Source organism: Sebastes umbrosus, chromosome 13 (assembly GCF_015220745.1).
Source record: "Sebastes umbrosus isolate fSebUmb1 chromosome 13, fSebUmb1.pri, whole genome shotgun sequence".
NCBI lineage: Eukaryota > Metazoa > Chordata > Actinopteri > Perciformes > Sebastidae > Sebastes > Sebastes umbrosus.
This window is the reverse complement of record NC_051281.1, coordinates 27,210,269-27,227,424: the sequence shown is the minus strand read 5'-3', so window position 1 is coordinate 27,227,424 and position 17,156 is coordinate 27,210,269. Positions and strand designations below refer to the sequence as shown.

General features: G+C 42.3%; 1 protein-coding gene across 4 annotated transcripts in view; it reads right to left on the bottom strand.

Moving 5' to 3' along the window:
• Positions 1 to 1,283: 1,283 nt before the first annotated feature.
• Positions 1,284 to 17,156, bottom strand: part of LOC119500728 (contactin-associated protein-like 5) — a 64,820-nt gene continuing 48,947 nt past the window's right edge. For 3 of the 4 annotated variants that reach the window (XM_037790603.1, XM_037790606.1, XM_037790605.1), the window contains 11 exons: positions 16,777 to 16,933; positions 14,367 to 14,494; positions 12,749 to 12,919; positions 10,728 to 10,943; positions 9,949 to 10,185; positions 8,389 to 8,616; positions 7,885 to 8,018; positions 6,301 to 6,388; positions 5,279 to 5,482; positions 3,759 to 3,833; positions 2,546 to 2,906 (listed from right to left, as the gene is read on the bottom strand). In XM_037790603.1, coding sequence (XP_037646531.1) covers positions 2,677 to 2,906; positions 3,759 to 3,833; positions 5,279 to 5,482; positions 6,301 to 6,388; positions 7,885 to 8,018; positions 8,389 to 8,616; positions 9,949 to 10,185; positions 10,728 to 10,943; positions 12,749 to 12,919; positions 14,367 to 14,494; positions 16,777 to 16,933 — 1,868 coding nt within the window. In that variant the 3' untranslated portion in view covers positions 2,546 to 2,676. Of the gene's footprint in view, positions 2,907 to 3,758; positions 3,834 to 5,278; positions 5,483 to 6,300; positions 6,389 to 7,884; positions 8,019 to 8,388; positions 8,617 to 9,948; positions 10,186 to 10,727; positions 10,944 to 12,748; positions 12,920 to 14,366; positions 14,495 to 16,776; positions 16,934 to 17,156 lie in introns of all 4 variants that reach the window. The other variant, XM_037790604.1, reaches the window with a different exon arrangement.

The following is a 17,156-nucleotide window of genomic DNA, read 5'->3' as shown; positions in this document are numbered from 1 at the left end:
AAAACATATCCCACATATCTGTTCTCTGAGAAGCTGAGAAGAAACTGACAATATTTTTGGGAATACGTTGTAATATTACGAGAGTAAAGTCAAAATTTAATTAAAATAGTCATAGTATTTCAAGAAAAAATCGACCTGCCCTATAGTGTGTTGTGCCTAATGTTATTGCTCTGCTGATATGATACTTCAGACCATCTGACAGACAAGCAACTTTGGGACTGCTTGGAGTTGCTCACATCATTCAGATGCAGAGAGAAATATTTACCGATGTCTGGACCTCAGTGACCTCACTGGCCACAGCCATGATTTTGCTGCCCTGGGTTGGTGGGGTATTTGTAAGACCTTCCTTCTTCTTTTGAGTGCTCAGTTCCATGGTGGGGAACTCGCTGTGACGGGGTGACCAGGATGCAGGGCCAAAGGGCAGAGCAGATCTGGGGAACCATGACAGTTCCATTTTTTTTAACAGGTTGACTGTCAAGAGTCTCATGTCTCAGTGATTCCAGGCAGCTGTTTTCAGCGAGAAAGCTCTAATAAACTCACTGTGCACAACCTGCCCAGCACCAACCAGCAGACAGACACAGTTAGAGACTTAGCTAGTGAAAAAAAGAGGGCATTTAACAGCTAATGAGACCAAACCTAAAAATGATAAGCAGAGTGAATATTGAACTTCCATAAACACAAGTTACCTGACTCCAATGGGATGCTCTTTAACCGCTGGATGTGGAAGCGGGATATAGTATACAGAATAACAGAATATAGACTCTATAACATTTGTAAGTAGTTTGCGAACATGTTAAACAAAGCTTTTAGCTCCAAATCAAAAGTGTTTGTTAGGCTACCAGAGAAAATAATACACAAAAGGCAGATATACACTATTTGAATGGGAGTATGTGGACACTTGAATGTCCCATCCACATGTGATAGTTAAACATATGATCCTAAAAACATATGAATGACATTAATGTGCTAGAATAACAGCCTCCAGGCTTCAGGTTTCAGGCTTTCCACCAGATGCAGGGATTCACTACCATTCAGCCACAAGAGCAATAGAGAGGTCCAAAACTGATGTTAGCTTTCAGCTCTCTGGTTCTTGTTAATGTCATCATTTCAAGATGTAAAATCATATAGTTTGTATGATGTAGCATTAAGAGAGCCCTTTATTGGAACCAAGGGGCCCAAACAAGGGATAATCGGGGTGTCCACATACTTTTGGCTATGTGGCTCTACGGTACACAATCTTCCTTTTCAGTAACTTGAAGTAAATCCACATTACAACAAATGGATAAGAATATATTTCACTTTTATTATTAAATTATCCATCTTTACAATATACCCTAATAAAACTGCAGTTGTACAAATCATTGAGAAGGAGAGAAGTAAGAGTAATCATGACACCACTCAATGAAGATATATATAAACATGTATGTAAAATAGTAAAACAAAACTTTGATCAAATTAATATGAATAAATTAATGAACAGATAATGTCAAGTTGCCATGCGGCCTTCGCCTTATTGGCCTGGGTAATAAAAGAAAGATAAAACTAATTGAATGATTTAATTAGTTTTCCTGGTCTGTTAATTGTCATACTACTTGGAACAGTGCAGTGCAAAACAACTCAGTCGCCCAACGGTCAAATGGCTGATGTGGTTGAGTGACAGGGTGATTCAATGTTCTACCTTCTTCTATCTATTTTCTATCGTGGGCTAAATTATCTTTTACACAAGTTCTTGCATATGGAAATGGGATTCCCTCATTCATTCTAAAATGTTGAAAGAAAAACTTGGAGTACATATTAGGCACTCGTACAGTAGGCAGTATTGGCCCCCTGTTCCTCTTCCCTGTCAACATTCACCAGCATACTAAAAGACGGCAGCGAATGTGGACATGTCCAACAGGCCAGGCCTACTTCTCTTGATTTCCAGATATCATTAAGTATATTCTACTAAAATGTGGAAATATTCAGCATTTAGAGTTAGTTAGAAAATGTTCATTCATGTTGTGCAGCATGTTTTGTTCATTCCTTTTTCGTCTTTCATTCATCTGCTGGTTTAGAGCAGTGGCTCCGTTTCTCACAGTTTCGGCAATGTCTAACACACCTGTAGAGATTCATCCTCAGCAGGGAGGTCCAAGAGTGTCCGTAGTGTCCCTGGTCAACGTGCAGGTCCGCAGCTCAGAGATCTGTATTTGTTAGGAACTCTGCAACAAAACACCCACATTAACAGAGCACTGAACACCGTCACATCTCCCTCATGTGGTCAGATGTAGTGAGATGTATTCATTCATGTAGTCAGAAGCAGTACTCTTTAATATGGTCAGATATAGTGAGATGTATTCATTCATGTAGTCAGATGTAGTACTCATTTGTGTAGTGAGATGTAGTACTCCTTCTAGTCACATGTCAAATTCCTTCATGTAGTCGGATGTAGTACTCCATGTAGTCGGATGTAGTACTCTTTCATGTAGTCAGATGTAGAACTCTTTCATGTAGTCAGATGTAGTACTCTTTCGTAAAATCAGATGTAGTACTCCAGATGTAGTACTCCATGTAGTCAGATGTAGTACTCCATCATGTAGTCAGATGTAGTTTTCTTTAATGTAGCCAGATGTAGTACTCCTTCATGTAGTCAGATGTAGTACTCCTTCATGTAGTCAGATGTAGTACTCCTTCATGTAGTCAGATGTAGTACTCCTTCATGTTGTCCCTGTTGTGAAGGTGCAGCTCTGTCCTGTCTTCTGTCCTGTCCTCTGTCCTGTCCTCTGTCCTGTCCTCTGTCCTCTCCAGACTATGGCGGTGCTCCTTTTCCTTCATGCTGTTGTTGCTCCTCTGGGCCCGCCGCCGGTACAGGAGGCGGGTCACACCGGCTAGGATGCAGGCTGTGATGAACACCACCGCTGTCACAACACCTGAGGACAGAGAGGACACACGCATTAGCAGGTGCCAGTCCAGTTACAAGTACAAATACTCTGTGTGGGTTCCAGATCAAATATAGCATATTTGTTTCAGTTAAACCAACTTCCAAACAATCCATTATTTATCCTATTCAGGGTCACGGCTGGAGCTGATCCCAGCTGACATTGGGTGAAGGCGGGGTTCACCCTGGACAGGTCGCCAGACTATCACAGGGTTGACACATGGAGACAGACAACCATTCACGCTCACATTTAGACTCACAATTTAGAGTCAACAATGAACCTGCATGTCTTTGGACTGTGGGAGGAAACTGGAGAACCCGGAGAAAACCCACGCTAACACACTAACGAGGGGAGAACATGCAAACTCCACACAGAACACAAGCTGGATTCAAACATGCGACCCTCTTTCTGTGAGGCGACACCACCGTGCACCCCCGTGCACCCCCGTGCAGCCCCTTCACCAAATTAAGTGACCAAAATATTATGGAAAACAAGTGCGCTTAGCTGTTGACCTTCTCTGAGCAGACTTATGCAAGACGCTGCTGGTTTAACATCGACACACCCTGTACCGCGCCTCTCCCACTGAGTTACACAACGAGTCACCAAGATACGCGGTCGAGGAAACCGACGTGCACCATATGAAAATGTCAGATGGCAGATGTTACGCTGTGTTCCGTGCCAGCACCAAAATAAAGTCCATAGTTTAAATGAGCTTGAGCTAAAAATTGCCAGAAATGGTAACAGACCAGAAGTTATTATTAAGATGGAGGCAGATTGGAGAGATTGACAAAAAATAACTGTTGGTTCAAAAACCAAATAAATGAGCATAAAAGGAAAACAGACCTGTTATTACAGCCACATCATTTTGAGTATCACCGCCACGCTGCTCCTTATCCTTCTTTGTTGTTCCAGTTTGGTCTGTAGAAGCAGAAGTGAGAAATGAATTAACTTTGTATATGAGCAAATATACAGTGCTGTTTTCATTCTGTTAGCTCCACAACAGTGTAAAAGAATGAGGAACAGCAGAAAGTTGTCTGTTCTGTGTGATATCATTCCTGAATTATTCCTGAAATGTAGGCTAACGATGACACAGATATCGAATAAGTATAAATGTCTCAAAGCTGTGCAGCATCATGCAGACAAATTAATGTGGAGGCAGATTAAAGAATGAACGATAGATTTTAGTTTTGCTCCTTTGTTCGGGGATGAGTCAACACATTCTCACTCCCAACTCCTCAAATATCAACACTTGGTTAGTGGGCCTAAGCTTCAAACTATGACGCTCTAGGTTTCCCTCTAGCATCAGTTTTGGACGTGTATTCGCTCGTTATATGGATAGTGTCTTTTCAAAATAAACTTGTGTTTTCACAGGAAGTTAGGTTGAGGCAACAAAACCACTTAGTTAGAGTTAGGAAACAGTCATGGTTGACATTAACTTAACTGACTAATGACTCATGTGACTAACGACTGACCTGGACTCGATAAACTGGTATTTCTATTAAATGTTGAACTGAGTTGCACCACTGGTGACCGGTAAATCCCGAAGTGACGTATTTTGTTGAACGGACTGAGCTGTATTGAACTGAAAACCTTATAAACTGAACTGATGAACTAGACTGTAGCATGCCAATCGAAAGACAAAGAATACCGAAAAATGAAAATAACAATGACTATAATTCCTATAATTCCTTGGAACACAACAAGATCACTCTGACTCGTCAAGTTTGTTCATTGAAGTACGGATTTGTTCATTGAAGTACAGGTCAAAGGTCCTGATGTCTGGTCTCTCCCAAAAGACTCAGAGAAGTGGTTTAGACACCAGTAAGACATTGTGATCAGAATCAGAATAAAACTAATTCTGCCATTAAAACGTACATAAATTAATATGCTATGTTTAACAAATCGTCTGAAAAGAACTGCAAATTGTGTACGGGTAGGGTCTTTCAAGCAGAATTGGAGAAACAAAGGAGGTTTTATGGCCTCCTCCCTGGGTTTTACAACTATCTACACTCCTGAGATGTTGGACTCTGGCACACAAAAACACATGCAGCTGTGAATAAGTGACATTTAATACAAATTAACATGTACTTGAATTGATGTGTTATGCTTTGCCAATAATAGAAAGTTGTTGACATAACAAATTAAACCAAAGCAAGTTAAAATATTATAAGATGTAGATCAAAACCTTCCTTTTATATTAAGCACTTGGTAAGATCTTGCCAGCCTACATATAGATTATTACAATACGTCCCTAGAGATCTTAAACAGAAATTCGGGTGCACACTAATGCCTCAAGTAATCTTATATTTAGTTTTTGATTGGCTGAGTCTAGCTGCGTTTGACTGACAGTGTGTGTGTGTTACCTCGCAGATTGTTGGATGTGATGGAGTCTGCCAGTGCTCCACAATTTGACTGGACCAGTGGACCCCGGATGGTGACCAATGAGCTCCCTCGATTCAGCAGCGCTGCTTTCAGAGGAGCCACATGGTTAAACTGGACTGAGGAGAGGCAGCCAATGAAACCCTTCAAACCTGCTTGAACTACCTCTTCTTGGAAGTTGTCTCTGCCTGGATAGATGGATAGATGGATAGATGGATAGATGGATAAATGGATAGGATATAGGAAAGATAATATAGTACAATGCAGAGCCAAGCTGTGACCAACAGATTACATCTTACATTGTTTGATTTTCTGTCAGACAGGACGGCATGGTAAATGGTACCATGATACAGTGTTGCATGTGTGACAGCTCTTCATCTGACAGCTCACTGTGTCTGCTTATACTATTCCTCCCTGCAATATTTTAAACTGATCCACTGACAAAATAGCGCCGGAAATGTGCATATTTTGCAGTGTAGGCTGATGTTATCAGACAGCAGCATCGATAACAAAGCACTGCTAACCTCACTGCCAGATACAGTGCAAATCCTGGGTACGCTCATGCATACACACACAAATGAGCATATTGATCAGCCATCTAAAAAAGTTATCTACGTCTTTGGGAGAGGTATTGATACCGAACCTCGTCTGGGGACTAGTATTGAAACCCAGCCGAAGTGGAACAAAACAAAAGGTTTATTTGCACTACTTGGTCAGCAGATACGTTTTAAATATCACAGGCAGGAATAGTACAAACAGAAACAGCAACAGTGAGCTGCATGGTTACACTGTGTGACAGTCAAAAATGGCTTGGCATGTCAAGGCACGGCTGAAGTGGGCTCACGCAAAAAGGCTTTTCATGTACATGGTGTCGTCTACTTATTTGGAGTGCAGTGATCTCGGAGTACCGAGTGAAGAACGGAGAGGAAATGGTTGCAGGAAATGACACATTCTGTTGACTCAACCTTTTCTCAGGGAAAGCTTATAACATGATGAGATGACTTACTGATGACTTTGCCCAATGTCAAGGATCTGATTAGGATCAGGTCTGCATCAGATGACAGCGTGTACTTTCTGTGGACGTCCTGGTCGATCTGGGGGAGAGGACAGTAATCAAAGAAAAAGCTTGTTACAAGAGATCTGAAGACAGCAGCAGCAGCACATTGAGATACAAACCACAACCACATCAGCCCTTAATTAGCTTTTAAGTGCTTCAGCCGTTCCACTTCTGCACTTGCTAACTCAGATGCAGATTGGAGAATCAGTGCTGAACTGAAGATTTGTGATGCATAGAACCAAAGAGATCTTTACTTTTTTTTTATACGCTCGCCAAAAGGACCATCGTTTTCGTGAGCGCTCTAAATCCCTGTGGTGTTTTTTCTTGTTGATCTGCCAAGTCTGAAATGCCTGTGGTGGTAACATTTATAGATGACGTCTCTGCTGACTTCACTGCAGATTAAATGGAAATTGTATTTATTCATTTAATTAATTAGTCTGACATCTCACAATCACATTTCTCCTGTAGGGGTTTGGCTCACTGATACGACACTTGTTTGATGTTCATGTTTTGTGATAATGTGTTGTCACAGATTACTTAAATATACATTTTAAACATTAAACATACTACTATATTAACATTGTATGCCTTTTTTTATTTTTATTTTTTTATTGTGCAAGCAGTTATGTAATCTAAATTATTGTTGTAATTTTACTTTAAATTGTGTTGTTATTTTTTCATGACAAAGGTGCTAATCATAAATTGCTTTACTCAAATTCTTTTGATTGACAAGTATGCACAATTATGCAATTATATGCTCGTTAAATTTTCTACAACAAGCCCCACACTGTTGCAACTGGTGGTTTCAAATCGACGTGGTATGAGTATGGTGCTTTATTTGTGCCAGAGAACAAGATAACTTAGCTAACTGAGAGGAGAACTGACGTGTCTACTTTCGTCGGCGCCTGCCTCAATTTTGATGTGTTGATGTTATTGTTGAAATACTTCAGTTAAGTGCCACAGGATACACAAAGACAGAGCCCCTTATCAAGATAGTTGTCTCGTAATTATGAGAAAAGAGCTCATAATTAAAGGTTAAGAAAAGGTTATGGTGGTTCAATCAATCACTGCTATTTGAGAAGACGGAGGAATCATGGCTCTACCGGATTTAATTAGCCTATTAGATACTAATGTCACTGAATAATGTGGATGGTACAACAGCTGCAGACATCTAAAATCCATGGGATTGTACAAGTGGAAATACGTTTGACCTGCTCAAAGTGGATCTGTTCATTCAGGAGCAGGTAAACCAGTACAGGGGGCTTCATGGATGCAAAGTCATGCATGTCAAATGCATCCAATGGCTCTCACCCTATTCTGTGACCTAAATAGGGACTTCAGCTGTAACCTCGGAGTAAACATCTTTATCATACTTAATTGCATATTTCATTGCCAACATTTTTGTGTTTCTGTTACAATATCTGTGGCAAATAGGTTAGGTTCTGTAGTAGAATCTGGTGCAGAATATGTGCAAAGTTAATAGCAAAGTGAAGAGCTCACAGCTTAGCCACATGAATGACTTCCGTCGCTCACCTGCACATAGAGGTATTTGCCCTCACGGTGAATTCTGATTCGGTGGAGTCGTCCATCTGCCAGGCTGCTGAGGACGGGACTGAGCACGTCTGGGTTCCTGTGTGTCTGGAGGTGATACCAGATCTGCAGACTTCCTACACTCAAAACCACACAAACAGAATGAAAAGATGCAACTGGCCATGAAACAGACCTTGAAATCCATATATGAGTGCTCTGGATGGTTGAAGTCTGTGCTGGTAAATGTTGCTATCCAGCCACCAATTACACCTGACACAGGGTTGCTGCACAGTTTTTGAAATTAAATTCAATGCTTTTTAATACCTCAACATAGAAAAAATGTTCACCCTCAGTGCTGCTGAATGAATGCACATGGGCTATATGTTTGAAATACAATAATGTTAAGGTGCTAAATCTTTCTTCATTTCTTATGTATGGCAGTATTGTGTTCACGCATGCTGTTTGCTCGTGTTTAGTGTACTGTGAAATGTCAGATATGTTGTGTACCGTTGTGAGCCAGGATGATAGAAATGTACTGCTGGCCGAAGGTGCTGACAGTCAGCAGCATGGCGGGGCTCTGGGAGGTAATGAAGCTGAAGGCCACGTGCTCTCTGGCCCTGCTGCTGCTTTCTCTGGAAACACCGGAGGCCTGCGAGCTTCTGTTCTGCATCACCGAGAAGGGCTCCTGGAAGGTAAAGGTCACCGAGGACTTTCTGTCGAAGGACATCGACACCTCTGTGCACACAAACGGGACAGGAGATAAATTATAGACAGACATGGCTCATTATTCATCATCACAGTGACACTCTAAAGTCCAGCTAGCCTCCCTTAGAGGTTGAAGTGTGTATTACACTCGGCAATAAGAGTTGAGTTTGACAGAACGTACAACATACTGATGATGTGCCTGCTCTTAGAAAAAAAAGTGCACTTTGCGCAAGAGGAAAGGTCATAGGGTCACTAAAATGTAAAGGATTGGAATCAGATTTTATGACTACCAGATTTTATACTATGTATTTGACTAGCCATTAGATTGGGACATTTCTTGTGTAGTGGACATTTTGGCCTAATCATAGTACTAAAGGAAAGGTCCTTTCTGTGATGTTGCAAATGGAGCAGCTGTGATGCAAAACAAATTTCAGACCTGTCTGACAATAAAGTATTATCGTATTATCGTATCTTATAGTACCATGACCACCAAGATTGTATTGGCATGTTTCGGCATGGCAATTTAGTTCAGTAGTTGTTAGGATAGTGTCAGGGGGAACATCCTCTGAGGCACCCGACACTGTAACATCACCTCCTTTATCCTATCATCCATCTCTGTGACTGTCATGTCCTACTATTCACCTTCTCCCTTCATGGGCCACTTCGCTTTTACATGATTTATTTTGGCATCTAACTTCATGTCACAGCGTTCCCTTTTTATTTTTGTCACAGTACAGCGTTGCTCTGATTACACGTCTTGGCAGCCGTATTCTAATAGTTTCGATGCCCCTAATGTGATTTTTTTTGCGCCACTCCACAGCAGAGCACTAAAACAAGGCTACAGGCCACTTCTACAACGGTCACCGTTGCATCATTAACCAAGGACCTTAGTACAAACTGCCTGGCAGCGATTCAGAGAAACATGTGAGACCACATTGATCCTGGTGGTCTCCTGCTGTCATTTTTCAGAGAAGTTGTGTGCAGCTGAACCTTCGGGCAGGGCTGCCCAACAGAAACAACATGCAGTAGTCAATCAGTGATGCCTTCATTCCTTCAGGGTCAGAGCAGAGTCAACATCCATCTGAACAAACACTGTTCTGTGCTCATATTTTGGTCTTACACATTTGACGTGTAGGTAACAGCATGTTCTTCAACATTAGAGCTGTGGATTTTATTTGAAGGTGATTGTTTGCATTGTATAATCTAAATTAACTATTATTAATTAGTCTCCTGGATGAAAGTTTGTTTGACACATCCATCACCCCGACCTGCTCCATATGCAGACTATCATTACAAAAGTATTTGTGATACATCAGAAACAATGCAGTTTTGTTGGTAATTTTTGAAGAGAGAGCGCTACACCTTCTTTACAGGTGGGTCCTCCGTAGGCTGACTGCGAACAGTCACAGGTGTAGCCGCCGCTCTTCTCGATACACCTCCCTCTGTTATGGCAGAGGCTGGAGCCGCTGCAGTAACCGGGACAACCGGAGCTCACCCCCGTCACCATCTTGGCCCTCTCCTCCAGGTCATAGGTCACACCGTTGACGGTCAGAGTTCTGATGCAGCCCAGGAAGCCTCTCTGCTGGGACGCTGTTCCTCCTGGGAACAACCATCACACACTTAAGTTTACCGCACGGCACAGCTTCTACCACGGCTTTTATCAAGGCTCAGGAGGATTTAGCTTACTGCTTTTCATTCCACAGACCATTTCTGGAAGCACTCGCCTCATTAAAAGTCCGTTATGGACTAATGTGGATCAGGTTAAACTTCTGTATCATAATGTAGTCATTCCACACCGCTTTAATTTAATTTACAGGAAGTGAAAATGAACTTATGTGATTCTTTTTGTGTTAGTTTAATAGAGTTTAACATTCAGTATGTTTATATGCAGGTTACTCAGGGAAACCAGGTTACACAGGCAGGCTAATGGAAGAACGCAAACGCGTAATAGCATGCGCTGTAGTAGCTGGTTACTGTACATCCCCATAGACATGCAGCAGGTCAGTAATCACATTTCTTCCCGTAATACACACCTGTATTAGCAGTAGATTTTTTGTTTTTTGGTGTGTGTGTGTGTCACATCACTGACTAATCTCATTTTATCTGAAATCCCTCTGTTCTCTGGTCACAAGCTGTCGTACCTACAAACAGCTGGCCGTTGAGGCGTAAGCGGCGATGCCCGTCAGCTGGAGCCTTCAGAGAGCGAAGAAGCTGGTCGACCTGCAACGACACCTCCTTTACGTTCCGTTCCGCCCTCACGTAGTGCCACTGTCTGTCGTTCAGGGGGAGGTGGGACTTCACAGCCAGGACTACTGGACCGTTTCCCACGTCAAAGGAGAAGGTCACCGCTGAAGGTGCTGGGAAGTCGCATAAACACACACACAGCAGCAGCAGGGTCAGATTGAATTTTGTGCTTGTTTCTTTATGTTCTACTATATCAGTGATATAATGCCGCTGGGCTTGATGACCCGTATGGATTTATGAGGGGGCTCGGCTGACAGCTTTTCAATATTTCACCAAGTGGCTGTTGCTGCAGGAATCTGTGGTGAAGAATTAAGGCTCCAAACACCCTGTGGAAAAGTCAGCTCTCCTTCCTACAGCTCTATTAATGACATGTAAAAGGTCATACAGCAGCAACTACAACTAAAATCCTACCTATATGATTCAAGGTATAGGTGTGGATGATCCGTGTCATATAAATACAAAATGTTGCATTCGCATATTTTGACAGCACATCATTCTAGCAAAGAACACACACACCTACAGTATATGTTTCCTATATATTCAGGTTGTCTCCTAAGAATTGGCGTCCAGGCATAATTTAATGGATCTCTGTTTTGTCCACCTCAGCTCCTACGGTCGCTGATGCTCTCCTTAATGTCAGTCAGGCTCTATACTGCAAGCAGTGACAACTAGAGTGTGTTAATGTTAAAAAATGATTTGGTAGCACTGTTCTGACACCCGGGTTGGCAAAATACATGGATTTGCTGAACTTCGAACTATCAAAGATCCTCAAGAGGCTTTACCTTTTGTAAATAGGAATTTGTTCTTAAAGCTGAAGTAGGTGAGAATGGAGCAAATATGATTAAAAAAAGTTATTTTTATAAAACGCTATATCGTGACAGTACATGAAACAGGTAACCTGGAAATAATCATGTGCGTCTGTGTCCTCCGGTGCTCCTAACGGCATCTGCAAGATTTCACAGACTGGAGGAAAACAAGCAGTCAGAGCTGATCTGAGGTCTGCTGTCCATCTGCTGTCTATGAGAGCTGGCTGTCAAACGAAGTCCGAACTCCAATCAAACGGTCAAACTAGGCAGCGCTGATCAAATATGAATCAATATTATGTTACGTTAATGCCTATTTCTCTCCTCAAATGGTTTCAGAATCATCTTGTAGTGCACGGTTTAGCTGTAAAATGAGAAAGTTTGTGTCACGGTAGCCATTGTGAATTCTCTTGAAGGAACGCCAAACTATCAGTCACATGACCGGAGCACAGCCAATAGGAACGCTCTCTCAATGAAATGACCTGTGATTGGTCAAAGTCTCCCGTCACGGGCTAGATTTTCTAAAGCCTGAAAACAGAGCCATGAGGAGGAGCAGAAGTCTAGTTTTCTCTCAGAACACTTGAATTACAATATGCTGAAAGGTTATTATGGAAGTTTTGCCCAATGATGCCAAAAATATACTGCATACTGCCACTTTAATTGCCTTGCCTGGTTAAATAAAGGTTTAAAAGATCAGTTTACAAAACATTGAGCTAACAGCTTCCCATGTTTAGCTGGTACAGACCGCTGCTTTCACCACTTGAAATGGAACGTTGCAGCGGTTGCTGCCGTAAAGTCTACTTTTTTGATGCCTATAATCATTGTTTTTGACACCGTCACAGGTGAGTTAATTCAATTACATTTAATTACATTCAATTACATGTACTGAGGACATTGTTAGTGGTGGCGTTGCACTGGACTGCTTTATATGCAGAGGTAGAGTTTGGACTCTTTGGTTATCTCACGATTCGATTCAGAATCCATTCTGTGAAAGCAAAAGAGGTTTTTGTGTGGTGCTGCTGATTACTGTTCACATGCCTCACGCTCTCCTCTGTCCTGTTTCATATCAGTTTTATTCCTCTTATTGGAGGGTGTCTGTTTAAGCATTCACTCACAGCTGAGTTCCACTCGGATGAAGTCTCCATGGCCCAGGTTCTCCAGAAAGACTCCAGAGGGAGCGCTGGTCTTGAAGTAGAAGGAGATGTCAGAGGTGAGCTCAGCGTGCAAGGTGGGGAAGGGGAGGGAGGAGGACTCCTGGTAGAAGGACGCTGCGTTCCAGATGGACACTGAAAGACAAATCAAAGAAGAAGAGTACAGGAGCAGGCTTCATAGCAGGAGGCTGACAGCAAGGCAAAATCATCAACAAACACAGTATGTGACGAGGTGGGATGAGAACGTGTTGCAGCAGACATGACTTAAAGCTACAGTTGGTAACTTTAATAAAAATAGCTTTTTGTCATATTTGCTCAAACTGTCACTATATCCTGACAGTCCTGTGCTCCTAGCCTGAGAATCAAAGCCTCCATCTGCAGCCATAAGCCCAAACCAAAGAACGTATATCGCTAAGAAATGAAAGTCAATTGTTTGTTCAATTGCAGCGTCAGCTTTCAGGAGCAAAGCTACGCTTCCGCCATTTTGGACTGAAAGTGACTACCGGATGTGGGTAAAACGTCCGGCTACAAAGTGCCGTACATAAGTAAAACAAAATTATTTCTATTCTGTTGCCATCATTTTAATGTCTCTACCGAAATGGCCTGCGTTCAACAATAAAAAAATATTATAAATATGCATACTATTATAACTATTTACTTACTTACTTACTAACTTACTTATTTATGAAATGTTTTCCCTTTCCTTTTTTAAACTGCTTCCCAGAGGAGTATAAAGTGAGTGATGGACATAAATAGAAGTTAGTAAAATCCAGCACACAGATTTTGAGAGCAATCTCAATCTTTTTCATGTCAAGGATCCAAACTGGAGTCCAATAGACCACAGACCATGGATGTATAAGAGGCTGTGTCCTGTGCTTTTGCCCTGCGTGTTAGTAAATAGACTACAACTACATTAAATTCTGTTGATGTCATGCTTCTAGCACTACTAGCTACTGGCCGATAGACAGTTGTTTGGGAACAGAGACATTAATACATCCACCACGGTACAGGCTTACAGCATACAGCCCATGGGGGTATTACAAGATAATAAAAGTGATGAATTACAGCCAATATATCCATTATTACAGCCGCATACAGCTAGCAGGAAGCTGGCAGAACGGGATGTGTCATATGAGCGTGCAGGGCAGTGCAGTCCCGTGGTTCTGATGCACATTCATTATGCCGAGGGAAAATAACTCTGGATTTGTCTATTATTGAATTTTCCAACTTTTAGGACATAATGATTAAAATGAAGGCTAATTAAGTGTTCGTACTGGGAAGTTGATTCACCTAAAAAAAAGATTATTGGCTGAGTTACAGACGCCTCTTTCCCCATGTAAGTCTATGAGGAAAAGTATTTTTGGGCCCAATGGCATCACAGATAATAATTAAAATGACTCTCTGATTTACATACGTCTCTTTATACATCCATGGCTATGGACTCATTGGCGTTTTCAGTCCAAAATGGCGGCAGCGCTACCGCAGCGCCATCTAGCGGCCATTGTCAAAAAAAATCCTCAGAGTTTCGCCTCTTTGCTTCTATACTCTTTGCCCAAACTGGAGCTTCTACACGATCACCTACTGTCTCCATAACAACGCAGAGGGCCAATTTGGTAGACGGCCTCCGAGCCTGTTCTGTCGGTGTCTCCGATCACGATGTGGCTCACCGGCAGGTGGTCTTTGTAGGAGAGGACTCCCGTGTCATTAGCCCTGTGACAGAAAATAACAGAGTGCCGTCTCAGAGCCCAGATAAAGGAATGTAATCCTCTGCAGAGTAAACACATGAGAACAGAGTGATACATCACAATGCAGACAAGCGCCTGTGGAAAAATGCAAATTAAGTTCCCTAATGTAATATCTGAGAGAGGACTGGCTGAGGTAGAAGATTAATATACAGTATTCAAAGAGTTTCACAGTGTAATACACCAAAACTGCTTGGAATCATGACTCGCTTGATCCTACTTTTAGTAATTTATGAACTGTAATTAATCATTTGGAAGCAAACGGTGGAAACAGGTTAAAATATTCTCTAATGTGATTCTGAGTGTTTAATCTCAAAGGGCTCCCACCCGGAGTAGCACGCAGGTAATGTTTAGTTGGCCTAAATTCAACACTTCCTTTACAGATGCTTCACATTGAAAGCCTTCTAGAACCTCAAAGGGTATTTCCTGGTAGTTATTTGGCCTGAAACATTGCAGAAATTGTTGATATATGCACACATATATGTACACAATACATAAAATATACTGCAGTATACTGTACATATATCTCAACATTTTTAAATATATAAAATGTGCGTTGTTTTTTCATAATTCTGAGCAATAAGAATAATGTACCACACTCATGCATATTTTCCTAAAGTGGTCAGGTATGACCATTTTACAGATGTACTGAGAGTACTGTCATATCTGTGTTCCCAAAGCAAGGTGTAAACAAAGGTTCTGAGGGAAAGCAAAGACACAGTGGGTGGCCGTAGTGTGTCACTTCATTGTTTGCCAGCCACCGTAAGACATAAAAAGAACAATAGGGAAGGTGACCACAACACACTAAGCCCCCAGGAAGAGTGCCGGGCTTTAGAGACATAGCAGCCAAACAGTGGAATTACAACTTCCGGGTCCGTCACGTGATGCCATTGGGCACAAAAAGAGTTTTCCCCATAGACTTACATTGGGAAAGAGACGTCTGTAAAGCGATTTTGTTTTTAGGTAAATCAACTTCGCAGTATGAACAATTAAATAGCCCTTATTTAAATCATTAGGTCCTAAACGTTGTAAAATGCACTAATAGCAGAGGAGGAAATGTTAGTTCGCTTGCTCATGGGGCCCCACAGATGCAGAAGATCTGGGTAATTCTATACTCGGCAGCCAAACCATTTTTGCCTCATGCGCCACTGAGCAACTTTCATAGAACTGAACGGGGCCTCCAACGCTGTATCCAGTTCTCTTTATACATCCATGCAATAAACATGCCGAAGGAAATGCAACAGCCACGGCAGAGTAAGAAAAGAATAATCCTTGGTCCAACAATAACACAAAGGAAAGAAGCAAAGCCTCGGAGAGCTGTCATTGCCGTTTGTGGCCGCAACTCAATATCCTAACATTAGGATGATGACTGCTACAAAGTCAACTAACGTTAGAGTTATCTTTCTTTAGAGGAGGCATAGGTAACACTAAGCTACACGCAGCGTAGTGGTGTCAACGGCCTTGTCAGTGGGGTGTGGGTCGAGGACATACTGTATGTATGGTGGTGTCATGGTCTATGCCTTGTCCGTTCATGCGGTTTTATCTCTCGGACATGTCGGGCTCCTTTTCAGGGTCTGTGCTCGCTGGAACGATACAGAACTGGTGAAAAGGGTGAGGTGTGTCTGTCAGTTTTCTTGCACCTGACCCCCCTCTGTGCATGATACACCTACATGTTCCTGTGATCCTTGATGACTTGGGGAATGTGGAGTGCAGGGTGTCTACTCTGTTTTTGACCTCTGCAGGATTAGGTCATGACTTTACCCAGATCAGTCGCATACTATCTGGGTTGGCTAGGGCACCCTACTTCTCCGCTGCGGCAGCCTACATTAGAAAGAATTAGGTGGGCTGCGGTGTCTAATAATCCTTAGCTGTTTGGATCTGTATGGTTAGGTCGATGTGGTGTCACGGCAGGGCGTACATCCATTGGTCTTATGTGAGTTAAAACAAAGGTTACGATATTGTAACCCTAGTTCTATAAGCACAGGTGGAGCCCTCTACCAAGGAGGCCCTGCTGCTCTTGCGCCGATAGCTGAAGAGGGCATGGGATACTGTGGTAATGCATATATTCGGTAGGCACATCCTGATTGGCTTACTACGTTTATGCAAATCTAGGCGGCAAATGCATGCTTCTGATTGGAGGAATGTATTACCCATAGAGTCCAGTAGAGGGCTCGACCTGTGCTTATAAAATTAGGGTTATAATATCGTAACCTTCGTTACTGTTGTGTATATTGTCTTTGTGTTATGTACCATGTGTCTGTGTCGGCGTCACAGTTGCAGAAGTAGTTCATGTCGATGCAGTTCTCCTTCAGGCTGCAGGAGCACTGCTGGACTCCAGACAGGAAGCCTCCCCAGTAGCTACGCCTCTCTCCTCCATGGTCCAACCACCAGGACAACGGGCGGCCGTCTGCAAACAAACATCACACAGTCGGAGATGTAGGTCCTAGATTCACTGTAATAACACTAGAGCACATGCAGCAAAGACCTGAAAATGACTGTGGGGCATATCTATACAAGACTAGGTGGAAAACTAGTATATGGCTGGACCGTGTATCGTCAATGTGCTAAATTGTGGCCAAATTGTTACAGGAATAGTCAGTGGTGATGTCTATAATGTGAAGTCCTGGATA